Below are 18225 nucleotides of genomic sequence, written 5' to 3'. Positions count from 1 at the left end.
AGTAGAGAGTACACCATGTACAGTTGAGAAACATAACTAAAGCACTGCGCAAAAGACGAAGAAAAGGTATCATATTTGCTGTTCCCAAAGAAGAAAGGACTCAGGAAAAACAAAGAAAAAAGGAGTGTATGTCACAATACTGATTCTTCTTATTGAAGATGGGACAGCCTTTGAATTCTGATAAATGTAACACCTATCTATAGCCTATTGGTCACACTTTACAAGTGGTAGGAGTAAAGATTTTGGCTAACCTCACCCAAAGGACAATTTCACCCCACTACAAAAGCTTAGGTCTCTTTCACATATTTTTATCAGCATTCCTTCTTAACATTTACAGGACTATATTCCAAACTTCAAACATTTCGAATATGGCCCAAATTCTAATTATTCCAATGTCTCAAAAAAATAAATAAAAAACAAACAAAAAAAAACACTTATTAGGTACCTACCATAATATATCAAGCTTCGGGAAAAAAAAAAAAAGAAAGAAAAAAACATGAATGTGTTTACACATAGTTTTAGAGAAATTGATCTTAGCTTGTTGGTATTACATAAAATTGAATAAATTATAATAAAATAATGTGCAAATTAAGTTGTTGCGGGTTTTTTAATTGATTGTGTGAAAAATAAAAAAAAAATCTACAATAAAATTGATTTATCAAGAGAGAATATTAATAAAATGATACTGTAGTGATTAAATGTCAAAATAGCAAATATGTAAAGATAGGTACAGAAAGACAAGTAGTAAAAATATCTATAGCGTGCACATTGGTACTTTTAGATTAGCTCTCCAATTTCCTTCATTTTTTTAGTCCACGTGTTTTGACTATTGCACCATTAACGCACTTCTCTTTGATTGTGTTTTATGATTTTTACGTAATGAAAAATATAGTCATGTGGGATATTGTTAACTCCGTCACGGTATATATTTTCAAAATATCAACTTTTTATGCAGTATAATTTTTGTTTATTGGTAGCTAAAGATATCAACATAACTAAAAAAAAACTTGTTAATGAGCAATGATTTTTAAAGAGAGAAACTTAAAAGACAATTTTATCCCAACAAAAGATGTTCTCGATTGTTTCCGAGAAATGTTAGGATATATTTATGTTAAGTTAGATATATTTTATGAATATATTTGCATATATCTTGTTAGGAGTTTTTGGCAAGATAGGTTAATGTTATAAGCCTATATATATGTGTTTAATGGTAAAGGCTCGATCAAGTCATTTTCGCCTAAATTTCTTGTGAGTTTAACAAGAAACTCCCCAATTATAAAGAATATGGAGTATCTAACAATAAACCACTTTTTTTTATTAATAAAAAAACCAACAATGAGCACATTTGTTAGACATGTATGAGTTTACTCCAAAGAACTTTTGGAGAGGGAAACTTGAGAGCAAATTATACACCAACATCGGAGGCTTGGAGCTTTAAATTTGCTACTTTCTTGTTTTACCTACCATAACTCTTCAGGCTTTTTTGACTCACACATGATTGGATTTCCATAGAAAGACACTTACCATTGTTGTAGTAAGCCTCGAGAAGAAAAGTTAAAATCAATTACATAAAACTTTTAGACGACATACAATGAACTGATTAGCGTTACTTTGTCATCAACCTTTACTAACAAAAAAGGACTATATCGAGTGGTGGGGTTGCCGTAAACAATTCGTGGTACAACCCCATGAATCAGATTGTAACACAGCTGAACACTAAACAGTTTATTTTAGTACAAAAATAACCCATGTTAATGAATAAAAGTGTGCAATACTTTTCAAGTGCTTCATTGGGTACCTTACTGCCCTTAGGGCTAAAACTCGAGATAAATTTGGCAAAATACTTGGCGATTAAGACTATAAAAAAGGGCAACTGCTTTCGGTTTTTTTTAAGGAGGAATTATACAACGTTAATCAAATCGAAAACCTTTACTAGTAATACAACTTGAACTTTTAACCTGCATATCGTAAGGTGCAGCCAAGACTATTTTATCTATTTCCTCGGGTACAAGTACATGCAAGGGGAGCAGGGAGATAAAATACGAAGTATAACCTTCACATGAGATTTCATTGTGAAGAACTTATGCAAGTTTAGGTCATCATTTGCAATCGGCACTCTGATCAAAACCCACTGTTTTTTTTATTCTAGCATAAACTAATAGACTAGGAAAATATTGGAAGTGTGATCTCAATGTATGTGTATGTGTACTTGTACTTTAAGAATTACTCCATAACAATTGCAAAACTTCAATTTATATTCATTTAAGGTAATTGAGTAAGTAATTTGGAACAAGTGACTAGCTCCAGAACTTTTAAGCGACAATTATTAAACCAAATAAATTGGTCTCAACAATTTCCTATGGCAAGACAGTGAGAAGACGCTAAACTGGCCGCGACAATATTTAAAATACACAACGTATCAGATAGGAGCTACGAGGGCAGTAAAGGTCTGACTACAATATAAAGCATACCATACTTTCGATGAATATCATCGCGATTCAACTGTCAACCAAGATCAATTAAACCAGTCATATGGCCTGATAACTACGGGGTCTCATACGCTGTCAATAATCTTAGATGCCACAATAGATCCTATAAGGTCTCAACCAAGGCAGGTGTCACACAAAATTTACTACTAATCTACCAATAATAGATAAAAATTCAAGTCAATACCAACATCAAATCCATACGTTTACTAACATCTAGTTTCAAATGAAGTTCTGAACATAACAAACTCTAACCTAGAACACTTCTCTCACCAAGAGAGTGCAAGTCTTTGCAGTGTTAGAACTGCACAGTATAAACTAAATACGACACAGTATAGATAAGAGACAAGAGACTTTCAAACACCAGAGTAAAGTTAAATGGCAGGAGCGATGCACGATCAGCAGCTTAAGATAAACTCACCACCTTTGTCATCCTCAACAATGTACAAGACTTATCCATTGGACGACATTTCAGTAGTTCACTTCTCAATAGCCCCAAAGATTATGATAAAAATAGGCTGAGGGGCAGAGGAGGGACATGAAATCAAAATTCCCCAAACAAATTACCGAGGCACCAGAATCAACACAGATGAAGAAGGCAAAACTGATTTTACCATAATCAGATCCCAAAAAAAAACCAAAAACAAAAAGACCCATAAACTCCTGCCACAAGGTCAAGATATTACATACACACAAAAGGGGGGGGGGGGGGGGAACAAAGAGAAGGAAAAAAAAAAAAAAACAAAAACAAAATTTTTTAGGATTCTTCTTCCACAGTCTATCTTTTTAGTTGTATCTCTCATTCTTTTTGTTTTTTGTTTTTTTTGGTTTTTTTTTTTTTTTGTTTTTTTTTTTGAGTTTTATAGTTTAATATATCTGCTTTGCAAAACATGGTGTATTTGCAAGTCATGATCCTGAATAAACAGATTATACTCACCAAGGTCATTCATTCCCTGTTCCTACATTCCACATGTTTCCGGATCAAATATAATCAGCATGATCCTCGCATGAAATAATGGCTGGATCCAGGTGATCAACATCCACTTGAGCTTGCTCCATCCTTAACAGACTTTGACGGGCTATGCAATTCCCCAGAGGATGATCTAAAGATTGTAGCAGCGTTAACATCTAGCTGAGCCTTAGGATGATTCTGATCAATGGTCTTCTCATCTACTTTAAGATTTTGAAAATGAGCTGGCAGTGTAGCAGTAGTTGGAGAATTGGGAGATTGCGAGCCAGATGCAGTTGAATCCTGCACAGTTGTTGGAATAATCCATCTTACCCAATCATCACGTCTTCTGATTTTTTCACCCTGCAATCGTAATTTAACACAATAACAAAATATAAGAACAAATTTACACTCAAAACAATTTCAAAAACCTTGCTCTACAAATCAGAGTAAAAAAGGATGGGTGGTAAATAATTAAATCAATCGAGCAGGCATGAATATTACCTGCACTTCAACAACAGTCGAAGACCTCACAGCATCCAATATGTGCTGAACATTTTCTGTCAACTCCATGACCTGAAATCAAGTTCCAACATAACATTGACAAAGAGCTACTGTGTAATATATAGTTTGAAGAGCTGAGACATTCCAATAACCAAAGTAAGATGAAAAGGGAATCAATGGTCATTTCAAGAGAAAAATAGAACGGTGAAAATGCATAAATTTTTTGCATGACTTCCATTTATCTATACCAACAGCTCATAGAACATATAAATTTCATACTTGTGATACAAAAACTTCAATAATACTGTGCCAACATGATTGTGACTTGTGTAAAGATACTCTCTTGGTCCAATTTAATATTCTCATACAATTTTGGCACAGTAAGAATTTGTTAAATGAGATCAAAATTTAAAAGAGGGTCAAGTAAAATTGAAAGAGCAACAATTAGATTTGAGAGAAAAATAGGTTGATGAGATAAAGAGAAAAAGAAACCTCAACTGGAAATGGGAAAATAAATTTGGGGACATCTCAAAACAGTGGAAGATGAATTAAGGACATTACGTTATGGAAAATGAGAATAGGGAGTAATATAGACTCACAGGCAGATTTTACGAATTATAAAAATAAAAAAAAAACTAATTCCCTAGGTCTAAATTTTCAGCTATAGACTTGCAAGGATATTGAAGAAAATCCAAAATTACCAATACTCGTAATTATATGCGTAAAGAAAATGCAGAATTAGGAAAAGCTGAAACATATGAAAATGGAAAGAGGGCAATAGCTTTGACATGGTAATATAAAAACAGCAACGACATCCTACTTTAGAGAGTAAAAACAAGGAATCCTACTGCCCTATTACTCAAAACTCACAACAAGAAACTTCATCTCTTGACGATACTCACTTCCATACACTAGTCACATATGGACGACATAACAATGTATTAAAAGAGCTCTGAAGAGAATAGAAGAAATAACGAAGAAAAGAGGAAACAAATAACCCAAACTCCACAACTGGTCAAAATGAAATTGGAAGAACAAAAGCCCCGACATGGGGGAGGGTGCCACATAAAAGGGGCATCAGCAATATAGAACCAGAATGAAGAGGGCTGGGGGGAGGGGGCCCAGGAAATGATGATCTCTTTTCACTGATAGCAGATGTGTTCATATTCCGCCAAGAGAGGGATTCTTGTTGGTTATATCCTGCTTTGACCATGATAGTTGTCCTACAATGCTATGAACAAGATGCTTTTACTGCCCTTTGGAATACAACATAAATCAGACCAACTTTCTTTTAACCTTCTGAAAGAAAGTACTACACACGCAAATTTCATAAACAAGCAATTGCAAAAATAGGGAAATAGTAACAACAACGGTCTGAAACTAATTAAAAACATGGAAATCTACAAAACTTTCTTCAGGCAAACCGAGTACAGCTAGAAGATCAATCAATCGATCAATATCAATGCAATGTCAAAGAAAGAAAATCAAAATCATTGTAGTGAGTTCCTATATATACAAACAAATCAGTGAAATAAGTAATCCAACCATGTTGTCAAACATACTATCTCAAACATGATGATATACAAATAAGTGGCATTTACGCAAAGGAAAACAGTGCAGGAAATATTCATTTAAAATCAAGAAAATAAGATCATCCCCAGAATAATCAATGACAAAACATATGCAGAAAGCCTGTAGATAGCAATCTCTAGATGTCACAGCACCCTATAACTCAGATAACCATCAACTTAATTCCCTCTCGAGCTTATACTTTACAATCAATATTTGTGACTTCACATTTACTATCCTCTACAATGAAATCAATAAGCAAAATTTTCGCTTTAACCAGCCTAGAAACTACATTTAGTCAGTAAACCTACTCTCACATGCTTCATACCCATCTTACATTCCTCCCACCTCATTCCAACCCCAAATCTATCCTCAAGTGCAGTGGTAATACCCTCCAACCACTCGTCATCCGAAACAAAATCAGTAGACTTAAATGAGTAAATTCCATTTACTGCAAGACCATAAATGACAAAACAAATTGGAGAGAATGAGTGGTTAAAGTTACATGGTGACAAAATAAGGTTCTTTGGGAAAGAAAAAACGAATCCATCTTCTAATTCAAACATGCCAAAACAATCTACCAAAATAATGTATATTCAACACTATGTCATCTTGTTACAATTCAGGACATACAGATACACCCAAAAACAAGACAGACAGCAGGATCAAAGACCACAAGACTCTCTCTCTCTCTCTCTCTCTAAAACTGATTATCATTTTTCATATTACCCTCCCATTCCCCATTGCATCCATGTCTTTTTCTTTCTTTCATAACACTTCATCTTACTTTTTCTCACCATTTGCTTCACATTATTTCAATAATATTCAGCTATTTTTTGAAATCATGCAAATTCAAACCGAAAAGTTAACTTTAGGACAGATATCATGAAATATGTTAATGCTGCATCACTCTTGCATCAAAACTAGGAGTGCGGGTACTACAACATGGATAAAAATGGGAAAATTAACAAGCCACTTGTAAACATTCACAGATTCAAAATACAGGTGAGACAGATCCACATAAAAGGAGAGCAAGTTGCAAGCAATGCTATAATATACATTATATAGGTAGCAAAACAGAGCGCTCTACATTGCAATAAACATATAAACAGCTACATGTGTTACAGATATGTAAGATTTCAAGCAGAAAAGCTCAGTAAGGTCAGGAGATTAAACAAAATTCAGCAGGTTAGATAGACTACATGACATAAAGGTGCAATTATACATCATGGAGGACCTTACAAAAGACTCAGAACCATCGACTTTACTGGTTAGATAATATAACACATTCAATGCTCCCACTATTTACATAAAACAAACCACCCCAAATTCAGTTATGGGAAAAGTCATTACATTAAACATTCAAGGTACAGAAAGAACCAGTTTAAAAACCTGCAAAGAGCAAGGTACAGGAAAATACAGACGAAAGAAGACACCCATAAAGATTGACCCAAGGTACACAAAGCATGGAATAGAGCAACATTAATCATTGATTCATTGAGAAATTAAGAAGATTGTAGTAAGAATTCATGGTAAAGAAAGAATGCCAGGACTAAAGTTACTACCAGAGTATACTACAAAGTATATAGCTCGTCAGAGACTCAGAGTTATCCAGCACCCAGAACATTTTAAGATCAATTTATTTTTAAAACAAAAGGGCACAAGATGACAATTGAACAGTGGGCACTGGGTGTTAAGAAGAACCAAATAAAGATAGGAGCAAAATTGTGTCACGAAATTTCAATTACAATCAACAGGCAAATAGATCAAATTATAAGGCAAGAAGAAAATCGAAATAAAACTTGCATCAGAACGAGAACTTACTTTTTTAAAACCCGCAATCAATCTAACATTAACCCAACCCTGTGAATCCATTTGTTTCCGCAGAAATGTGTCTTTGATTAAATTCTCATTGCTGTCAAAACACAATAAATAACTCAAAATGATTGAAAATGATTACATCATCAATTGGTTCAGAAATACCCTGTACGGAAAAGAGGAAGTCCCAAATGAGTACCTGAAGTAATAATCTATCTGATTCACTATCTTAGTATGCAACTGAGGATCTAGACCAGCATGAATATACACAGGTGCAGGTGCAACAAAAGGCACACCAGGGATATAATACATAGGCATCTCTGAAACATTCAAATAAATTAGATATGTACCCATCCAACAGCACTCTAGCCAGCAAGCAATTATGAAAACTTACCAACCCCTATATGGTTCATAAAAGGTCGCATAGGTGGAGTTTGAACAAAAGGAGGAGGAACAGGCTGGGCTCTCACAAATCCTCTAGGAGAGACTCTTGGTTGCATGGTAGAATCCCTCCCATTAAAACTCCTCTGATGGTTCCAATCATGATTCCCACGATCCTGATCACCGCGTTTCCCCCCATAATTCTGATGAGACCCATCTCCTCGTGAATGGGACCCACCACTCCCCCTCCTGTATGAGTTGCGCGGCTGAGGATGATCCCCACTAGCATTCCGTAATCCTGGCTCTCGGTGACCATGGTTTTGAATGTTGTCTCTGCCAGAACTGTCAGAAGCACCACCAGAAGTAGGTTTTGAGGAGTTATGATTATGATTGTGTGAACCTTCCACAGCAGATGAAGGTTGATGAGAAAAACCACCATTAGCTTGTGAGTTTCCCCCACCATCCCGCTTCATTGATTTTTGGCGTGCTGGACGTCCATGGTTTGACATAGAGTTATGGCTCAAATTACTAGTTGTAGGCTTTGGAGAAGCTGATGAAGATTGTGGCAACGACTGTACTGGTGGGGCTATTGACAACGATGATGATTCAGATGCAGTTACCTAGAGCAAACCAAACCATCACAACCACAACACAGACAAATACAACCCAAAAAAAAAAGACGATGATGATTGATGACAAATCAAATTATTATCTTCAAGTAAAACATATACACTTCATCCGGAGTGAAATTGATCAATATTATCACAGAAGAGGCAAATAAAAAACCCCAAATGTTTCTTTCTCACATCATCCACACCTTCCAACCAATGCAAAGTACAATACACAATCAACACGCAACAATATTAATAACTCGATATACAAACCAATAGCATTAATTCAGCCCCCTCTAACATCACCGTAAAATCCAATGCTCTAAAATCCCAATAAAACACCATCACTTCAAAAACCCAAATACATCCTCCACACCATAACATCATGAAACAAACAATTCCGTCAAAAAACCCAAATTATAATAATAAAATACAGGATATTTATACAAATATAAAAAATTATAAAAACAACATGTTCCCTCGGATCCTTTAGCCAATAAAACTATTTTATTTACCAAAACCAATGCAGCATCAAACATCACTTATAATATCAATAAATTTATTTTATCAAAACAATACTAAGCCCCAATTTTACCTAATAAAATCAGCCGAATTTATAATTTGTACAACAGATTAAAACACGGTGTATATATATCTAAATAAACTTTAAATAAAAATCATAATTTTCATGATCTAAGAAGCAAACAAATTACCAAAAAAATAAAAAAATAATCAAAGAAATTAGGGTAAGCAAACCTGAGGAGAAGAAACCGATCCAGAATCAGGGAGACTTTTGGAGGAATCAGGAGAAGAAAGCTTAGAAGGAACTTTGTTTTTAGTCTCAAGAATAGTGGGCCAAGCTGGAGAGCCCATCACAACTGGGCCAGGCCCACCATTCTCAACGGGTCCATTAGGCGGTTTCTTATTCCAAGCGGGCTTTTTACCACCCGCATTGCCCCCACTATCGGAGTTCTCCGCCGGAATCTCCGGCACCGGTGAAAAACTCCTCTCACCTGGTTCCGCCGGCGACTTCGGAGCTCCGGTTGGCTCAGATACCGGGCATCGAACGGCACCGGACCACGAAGGTAACCCGGCCCGAGTCGAACTCGGCGAAAGAGTCGCGCCAACGGCGGCGGCGGAGGAGGAGGAAGAGGAGAGAGAAGGAGAAGGATTGCTGTTAGCTGTCGCTGCCATCAAAATGAAGAAAATTCCAAATTAGGGTTTTTTTTTTTTTTGGTTTTTCTGGGTATTGGTATCACTCGGTGTATGACAACGAGTTAACTTAAACGATCAAAAAAATAAATTTAAAAATTTTGTATGAAATTGGGGGAAGATTAAAATTAGGGTTTATAAAAATTAAATTTTTTAGGGAAAGATGAAAGAATTGTATGAGAGTAAAGAGGGATCGAATCGAAGGTAGAAGAAGGAAGAAAAGCAAATTCCTTTTCTTCTTCTTGGTGGTTTCTCTCTCTAGGGGTTTTTTCTCTCTCTAAACACGAAGAACAACAGGGGAGGGGATCTTCTTCTCTCTCACTCTCTCTCTTCTTTTTTTAGGTTGGGTATTTGTGCTCTGATTTTTTATTTTTTTTTTAATTTCCTTTTTTACGAAATTACCCTGGTGTTTCCGTTTATAATGTGGGATTCCGGATTTTTTTTATTTTCTTTTTAAAAAAAAAAATAAAAAAATTGTGTGAAAAAGGGTTGAACATGCTAAGGACTCTCCATTCTAGGTTAAAAACTTACTTACAATACATGTTAAGAATCCTCCCATAATGAGGGTGTCCTAATGTTTATTTATTTTTTTATTTTGTATGAATATCTTTTTTTAAAAAAAAAAAACTCTATATTTTTTATTTTTTTTCTGTGGAAGAGAGGGGCAAGTCCCAAAAAAACAAGCACACAAAAGAAATAAAATAAACTCCGGATTAACCAATCAGATTAAACCGTGTGCACAAAATGATTTTGTAATTGCGCAATTTGTTAGTTTGTTATTTTTTTGTTTTCACATTTATTTACCAAAAAATATTGTCACTTTGTCAAAATTATCAAACTTAGTATAATATGAATAATATCAAAACAGAAAAAATACAGAGTAGTGTATTTGATTTTTTTATTCAAGGAGTTCAAATAACAATGAAAATAGATGACTCAATTATTTCAAGCAAATAATTAAATCAAGATATAAATAGATTATTTTGAAACAAGATTTAGTATAATTTATTTATGGTATTTTGATTTAATTTTATCCGATATAATTTATCAAAATAATAGATTATATTATACCTATTATATAAGCCAATTTCCTATAAGAATTACACCCTTAAAATATCTTTAACTAGTTTTTTCCCTATGTAATGCACGGATTCATAATAATAAGACATGTAAAAAATCATAGCCAATTAAATTGCAATTAGTTTAAATGAAACGACTTATATAACAATTTTTTTTTTGAAAGTTGAATATAATTAATATCTAGCCCTTTCTAACTCTCGTATTACATATATAATTTAAAATATTTTTATAAATTATTGTAAGATATTCATTAACTTTTTTATCATGTTATTTTTAAGGAAAAAAAGAAAAAGCAAAAAATTATTGGCTGGAAAATTTTTGTTGCGAATTCGACACGTGTACTTTTAAAATAACTCTGGTGATATATATATATATATATATATATATATATATATATATATATATATATAATATATATATATATATATATATATATATATATATATATATATATATATATATATATATATATTTATTTTGAAATAAAAAGATAGGTTTTGCAATCTTTAAACGATTAACTTATGCTATTTGTTTCGGGGTTTTCTGATGTCCTGCGGGAGAGTTACAACACCGAGACTGGAACCGGCCGCCTGTACCTGCAAAATAACGGAGACTCCTGAGAGCTCCGCCTCCAACGGTCAAGTTAGTACCTGATTAAGGAGTAATGATTGCGGAAATAAAAGTAATTGGGTCTCTCTAGGTGAGAGTGTTTAATGTATAATTCGAGAGTGATTAGCGTTCTGTCTCTGATTCTCTCCTTTTTTGTCCTTCTCTTAATGAGGATTAAGAGGAGTATTTATAGTCTTGAGAAGCGTGCCACTCTCTAGGTTTAGGGTAAACCTAGGGCTGACCGGGCTTCTAAACAGGATTGGGCCTTGGTGGCCGGTTTTCCCATTTGGCATGGGTGAACACATGGCGTGTCTCAATTGGTCCGCAGAGGACGAATCTGTGATTGACACGTGGCAGGCTCCTATTGGCCTACGTGAAGGACACGTGGCGGAACCTGGTTGGTCCACTTGTCAGAAGGTGATTGGAGGATAAAAATCCCCTAATCATTTGCCCCTCACAGGTGGCACGTGACTGGTCACGTGTCGCCTGTGACAGGTGTCGCATGGTGACAGGCGACGGCCTGCTACAGGTGTCACCTTGCAAACGGCCGAGAGATTTTCCCGCCCATATTTTGAATTTGGAAGCGACCCTTCGCCTTCTCACTTTGCCTATATAAGGAAGTGCTGACTTCGGTCATTTTCACATTTGAGAACTTTGCGAGAACATTCGGACCCCTGAACTTGCTCTGACATTTCGGACATTTTCTGCCTACCGCCTGTTCTGACAAGCCGACTGACCCGGATTTCCAGAACTTCATCAACCGTCACTCGTTCAGGTAACTCAGTTCTCTTACTCTTAATTTTCTTTTTATTTTTTGAAATGGCACCACGGAAGCACACGACACGACCTAAGTTAGTGATCAGTCGGTCACCGGGGACGGCTGAATCTAGGACTAGGAGTGCCGCCTGCCCTTTTCTGGACCCATCTTTGCCCTTTATACAAAGTCCGACTGTATCTGTGTCTATGCAGAACGTGATGGCCAGAACCAAAAAGACTGCCATGATATCAAACTCAAACGGCTCCTCCCAAAGGGTGCTCCTTAGTGAAACATCTGACCAGGCGCCAGATGTAGAATTGAAACGAGGCGGCTGCCAAGCCGACAGTTCTGAGAGAGGGGCCAAGGTGGTCCCTTCCCATCTTACCGTTGATATGTCTAATTTTCCTCCTGCTCCTTCTAGGGGAGAGGAGGCGGGCCCCTCTGGGAGAGGGGAGGAGTCGTCCTCTTCGGACTCGTCAGGGGACGAGTCCGAGTCCAGCTCTTCTGGCCACAGTTCTCCAGGCTCAGAAGAAAGAAACAGTCGCCTACAAGAGGCGAGGCTTTCTCATGCAGTTGAGAAAGGGGACAATTGGGCGGAGCCGTCCGCCTCTTACAGAGAGGAAAACGCCCCCTACTACTGCAAGGTACCCCGGGGCCGGATCGCAACCATGCAAGACAACGTGGCGAGCTTTATTGCCAACCACAGAATGGGCCCGGAATTTTTACTGTTCGTGCCGGACCCAGAAGACACTGTCGTCTGGCCGGCTGGTACCAGCTATGATGACGGCTGCTTTGGCTGCTATGTGGCGGCCATCAAAGCTGGACTGCGCTTCCCATTACATCCGGCTGTTCAGCGGATTTTAGATGGGTATGATTTGGGGTTATGGCAGTTAGCCCCCAACTCTTGGGTAAACGTACTCGGCTATGTGGCCGGGTGCGAAATGTACGGGGTGGAGCCAAGTTTTGAGGCTTTCGCCCACATGAACTATCTCAGCCGGACCCCTAAGTCGGGAGGTACCGGCTGGTATCAATTAACGAGCCATAGGGGTTACCTCATGACGAGAGGTAAAGCGAACAAATGGAAGGATTGGCGGAACACCTTCCTTATCATAGAGGGTTCAGACACGGAGCTGAACCAACGTTTTAACAAGTGGAATAGGGATCCGCCTCTTCTCGCAGGCGGCCGCAGCATGCCGCCTGTTCCCCCAAAGGCTAAAAGAGAGATCCTAGACAAAGGACTCTTCAAAGTAGAGACTAGGGTGAACCCTACGTCAGGGGTACGAGAGCAAGTACCCCTAAACTGCGTCCCGAGCTTCAAGTGGCTCTATGACGAGTACTTTTTGGCCGCCTGTGGCCTCAGCAGTCGGTGCTCTAGAGGTAGCCGGCCTGACGAATACTCTGTTTTTTCAAGCCTTGTTTACTTGAGATTTTTACTAACTTTGCTGTTTATTTTTTGCAGCTGACGCCATGAGTAAAATAACAGCATCCAAGACTGCGGCGGCCATGTTGCGGGCCTCGCTTATGAAACAGTCTTATGCCGACTCCCCCAACAAGGGGGCACCCTTGGTAAGCTTCGAAAACTCTTCCTCTTTTAGTTGTCTTATGCATATACTAACTCTTTTTGTTTTCAGTCTGGCACTCCAAGGGCTTCTTCCTCGCAACAGCCGGACCCCAAGGCCCGGAGGACGACTGTTGCAAGCTCTCCTGGGTCTTCCAGGAAAACGGTGGCGGCTGAGAAGCAGCCGGCCACTTCTTCAAAAACCCCGGCGGGGCCGCCTAGTAGTATGGACCCTCACTTGTAAAAACTCACTCTTGCTTCCTTCTTGAGTAGGTCTAACTTTTTTCCTTTCGCTTAATGCAGCCGGCCCTCAGGGGCTTGACTTGGTTGAGGTAGCCAAGTCCATGGTTAAAGTAGTTCCTCCATCTGAAAGGGAGGCGGTCAGGGGTGCCGGCACCCTTGACCTTGATGGGATTTCAGGGATCCTTGCTGAGGTATACTTAGCATATTTTTGAGTTTTTGAGTTCTAGGACGCCTGTTATCTTTTTGTTTGGAAGCTGACGCCTGTTTCTTTGTACTTAGGCCCTGCTCCGAGTCAACAGCCTTCGCAAGCCGATTGATCGGAAAAACAAAGAGGTAAAGGCCGCAAAAGCTATGGCCGCCTCCAGCTGTGATAAGGCAATGTTTCAAATTGCCCAAAATGAAGTACTGACCATTGATCTTCTTTATTATCAGGCGCAGGCTACCGCCGCTGTTCGGGCTCAGTTAGAGGCGGCCCAAAAGAAGGTTGACGAGCTGGAGGCGACCGTCACAAACCTTAAGGCCGAGCTGAAGCCTCTTCGCCAAAAAATGCACTCTTACGAAGTCATGGAGAAATCTTTGGCCAACGTAAAAGAACGCCTGGTGAACCAAGAGAAGAGTCTTACCCAAGAGCTCTCGGAAAAGGCCGAGCAAGAGAAGAAAGAGCTCGTCCGGGAGATGGTGGAAGACTCCGCTCAAATCCAGCGCATGACCTGGGAACGACTGTTCCCCAGTGCCGACTTTGCCTCCTGGGAAAGAACGTACCGCCAGTGTTCGGAAACATATAATCAACAGATCCTGGCGGCTGCTGAAGACGAGGCATTGGAAGGTGCGTTGGAGGAGGAAGAGCCGGTTGTGGCGCTTGTGCCACTTGGGGGTAAGGCATCAAAAGATGGTGCAGCTAAAGCCGAGTCCAGCAAGAAGAGTGCTGACCAGGCGGCAGCTGCCGATACTGAACTGCCCCCTTCTTAAGCTTTAAGTATTTTTTTTTTTTTTTTTTTTTTTCACGGCCTGCGTGCCGTTTGCTTTTGTAATTACCCGGCCAGGGGGCCGGGGTTATGAATATTTTTCATTAATGCAATCATTTTTGGTCTTGAAATTTGTCTAAGTGTTGAATATTTGCTATTGCTTTGTACACTATATCGACTGTTTTGCATGGCCGATTGTAGATAAGTACGGATGGTCCGCCTATGCCCCTGGACGACTGGTTGTCTGTTTTCAAGCTGGGCGATCAGTCGGCCATTTAGTTAATCGGTCTAGCAAGAGTAGTGGTTGAGACCCCTTTGTTTGTTGAAAACAGGCGGACGACTCATACCTTTTAGGCTCCATACTAAGTTTGAGTGACTATTAAGTTAACATAAGAGTTACTTAGTCTTCGTCACAATATTGATTGAGTAGTAGAGGTACCAGGCGACGGAGGCCGGCTGATCCTCCTGGTTTGCCAATTTTTGTTGGCTATTAACTCAATAGGTTCCCTAGTAGGAATAGGGGTTTGAGTGTCCTTGTTTGTTTAAAACAGGCGGACGACTCAAACTTTTTAGGTTCCATACCAAGTTTGAAGGAGTGACTATGAGTTAACGTTGAAGTTACTCAGTCGCCGCCACTTTTGTTTGAGAAGTAGAGGTACCAGGCGGCGTAGGCCGGCTAGACCCCTTGATTCGCCAATGTTTGTTGGCTATTAACTCAAAAGGTACCCCCTGCATTTATCCCAAGTAATACAGGCGGTTATCTGACTCAGATGTCAACTGCTACCACTGGTTTGGTTAGTGATAGAGTTATCCTTGTCTCAAAAACGGCTACGTGGTTGCCCTTGGGGACAGTCGTATAGGTGCCGTGTAATTAGTTTATAGAACAATGTTCCACCCAAAAGGGAGCTGCTCTCTGCGACGAATTTCATCCGGAGGGATGCCGTCGGACGCCTGCTATGATGTTGGGACAGGTCGTATTAGTTTTATAAATTGATCAGTGGGCTTGGCGCCTGGTCTGATCACTCGGCCTGTGGCCTTGGCAAGTTCTTGGTGAACGTAGGTGCTAAGTAAAAGAAGGGTAGCCGCCTGTTAGGCACAGGGTCGGCCAGGCCCTAATCTTTTTAGCTAAGTATTGTGAGTAAAATACTCAATGGAGGGTAGCCGACTGTAAAGGAACGGACGGCATGCCCCTCTGAAGATAGAGTGAAAAACTCAATGGAGAGTAGCCGACTGTAAAGGTACAGACGGCATACCCCTCGTAATACAAAATTGAATAGTAAGTGCGAACTTTATTAAGTAGTTCTTTACTTTACATCATTCAGAAGAAATATTTTTTAAGATTATCCACATTCCAAGTTCGAGGCAACGGCTGTCCGTCTGGTGTTTCCAGACGGTAGGTACCGTCCCTGACCTCCTCATAGATTCGGTAGGGTCCTTCCCAGTTGGGCGTTAGTTTGCCAGACTCATTAGCCCTACCAACTGCTTCCATTTTTCTAAGTACAAAGTCCCCTACTTTGAGTGGACGCCTGTGCACTTTTCTGTTGTATGATCGAGTCATTCTCAGACGGTAGATCTCATGGCGCAAAACAGCATTGCCCCTCTTTTCAGGGAGTGAGTCTAACGCCAGGCGCATGGCTTCCCAGTTTGCCTCTTCGTCATATAGCATTACTCGAAGAGTCGGCTCGTAGTGTTCTATTGGAAGAACAGCTTCCGCACCGTAAGTTAGGAGGAATGGAGTTTCTCCAGTCGCCCTTTTTCAGTCGTCCTAATGGCCCAGAGAACATGTGGTAGTTCATCCGCCCATAGGCCGCCTGCTCGTTCAATCTTTTTCTTGAGACCGTCTGAGATGATTTTATTAAAGGCTTCTACCTGGCCGTTTGCTTGTGGACGGCCGACAGATGCAAAGTAATGTGCAATTCCTTGGTCTCCCAACCAGCTTTTGAGAACAGGCGTCTCAAATTGGGGACCATTGTCAAAAACCATAGACATGGGAACCCCGAACCGAGTGATGATGTTTTTCCATATGAATGAAATTACATCTTTCGTCTTGATTCCCTTTACAGCCTCCGCCTCTACCCATTTAGTGAAGTAGTCAACGGCAACAAGTATATACCTTCTGCCGCCTGTAGCAGGCGTATATGGACCCAGAATGTCCATGCCCCACTTAGCAAACGGTAGTGGGCTGTGAATGGTAGTGAGGTCAGTAGCCGGACGGTGAATTAATTTGCCAAACCTTTGGCACTTGTCACATTTTTTCACCATCTCCATTGCATCTGCTTCCAAAGTAGGCCAAAAGTAGCCCTGCCGCCTTGCCCGTTGAGCAAGCGTCCTTCCACCTATATGTGAAGCACAGTAACCAGAGTGGAGATCGTCTAGTATCTCTCGTCCCTTTTCAGGAGTAACACACTTTAAGAAGGGTTGTAGGTACCCCCTTTTGTGAAGTTCTCCCTTTATCATTTCAAAATGGGTGGCTCGTCTTTTCAGTGCTGCCGCCTGATGAGGATCATCCGGCAGTATACCGTTTGTCAGATATGCCCTGATTGAATCCATCCAGGTTGAACTTCTGTCTAGGACTCCAATAGGGTTTTCCTCGATGCTTCTCTTCTCCATTACTTCCCAAAAAACAGTTCGAGGAGTATCGGAGGAGGCGGATGATGCTAATTTTGACAGTGCATCCGCCTGGTTGTTTTCTGATCTCGGCACTTGGATCAGATGGAAATCCTCAAGGGAGCCGACTGCTTGTCGGACCGCCTGTAAATACTTGATCATGGCCGGATGGGTTGCTTCGTATTCGCCATTGTACTGACTCACTATCAATTGTGAATCTGAACAGGCGTCTATTTTTCTTGCCCCTGCCGCCTTGCACATGCGGATCCCGGCTAATAAAGCTTCATATTCTGCCTCATTGTTTGAAACCTGAAAACTGAAGCGTAGAGCATACTCAAACCTGTCGCCCTCTGGAGATTGACATACGACGCCTGCTCCACAACCATTTGAAGTAGAGCTTCCGTCCACATATACCTTCCAGACTTGGTCTGGAACTTGAGAGTCAGGAGGACGAGTCATCTCTACAATAAAGTCAGCAAAGGCTTGCCCCTTCACTGCTTTTCTAGGCTCGAAAGTAACTTCGAGGCTCTGAATTTCTATGGCCCATTTGATCATTCGTCCTGATGACTCCATGACAGTAAGGGGCCGCTTGATTGGTTGGTCGGTATACACGACGACTGTATGTGCCAGAAAGTAGGGCTTCAATTTTTTGACAGCCATGAAGAGTGCAAGACCAAATTTCTCCACTAGAGGATACCTCAACTCGGCATTTTTCAGTACGTGACTGATAAAGTAGACCGGGAGCTGACAGCCGTCCCTTTCAGCAAGGAGCACAGCGCTTAACGCATGATCAGAGACGGCCAGGTACATGTAGAGATTCTCTTTGGGCAAAGGGCTGACCAGCCTCGGCAAGGAATGCAAGTGAACTTTTAATTT

General features: G+C 39.8%; 1 protein-coding gene across 1 annotated transcript; it reads right to left on the bottom strand.

Moving 5' to 3' along the window:
* Positions 1 to 2647: 2647 nt before the first annotated feature.
* LOC110695290 (la-related protein 1C-like) lies at positions 2648 to 9983 on the bottom strand. The gene is made up of 6 exons (XM_021872543.1): positions 9075 to 9983; positions 7721 to 8327; positions 7526 to 7646; positions 7333 to 7423; positions 3940 to 4011; positions 2648 to 3798 (listed from the first exon to the last, which is right to left on the bottom strand). The coding sequence occupies exons 1-6, from the start codon at positions 9510 to 9512 to the stop codon at positions 3520 to 3522; spliced, it is 1608 nt and encodes a 535-aa protein (XP_021728235.1). The 5' UTR covers positions 9513 to 9983; the 3' UTR covers positions 2648 to 3519.
* Between the last annotated feature and the right edge of the window lie 8242 nt (positions 9984 to 18225).

The sequence above is a fragment of the Chenopodium quinoa genome, unplaced genomic scaffold (genome assembly GCF_001683475.1).
Source record: "Chenopodium quinoa cultivar QQ74 unplaced genomic scaffold, ASM168347v1, whole genome shotgun sequence".
Taxonomy (NCBI): Eukaryota; Viridiplantae; Streptophyta; class Magnoliopsida; order Caryophyllales; family Amaranthaceae; genus Chenopodium; species Chenopodium quinoa.
This window is presented reverse-complemented; position numbering and strand designations above follow the sequence as displayed.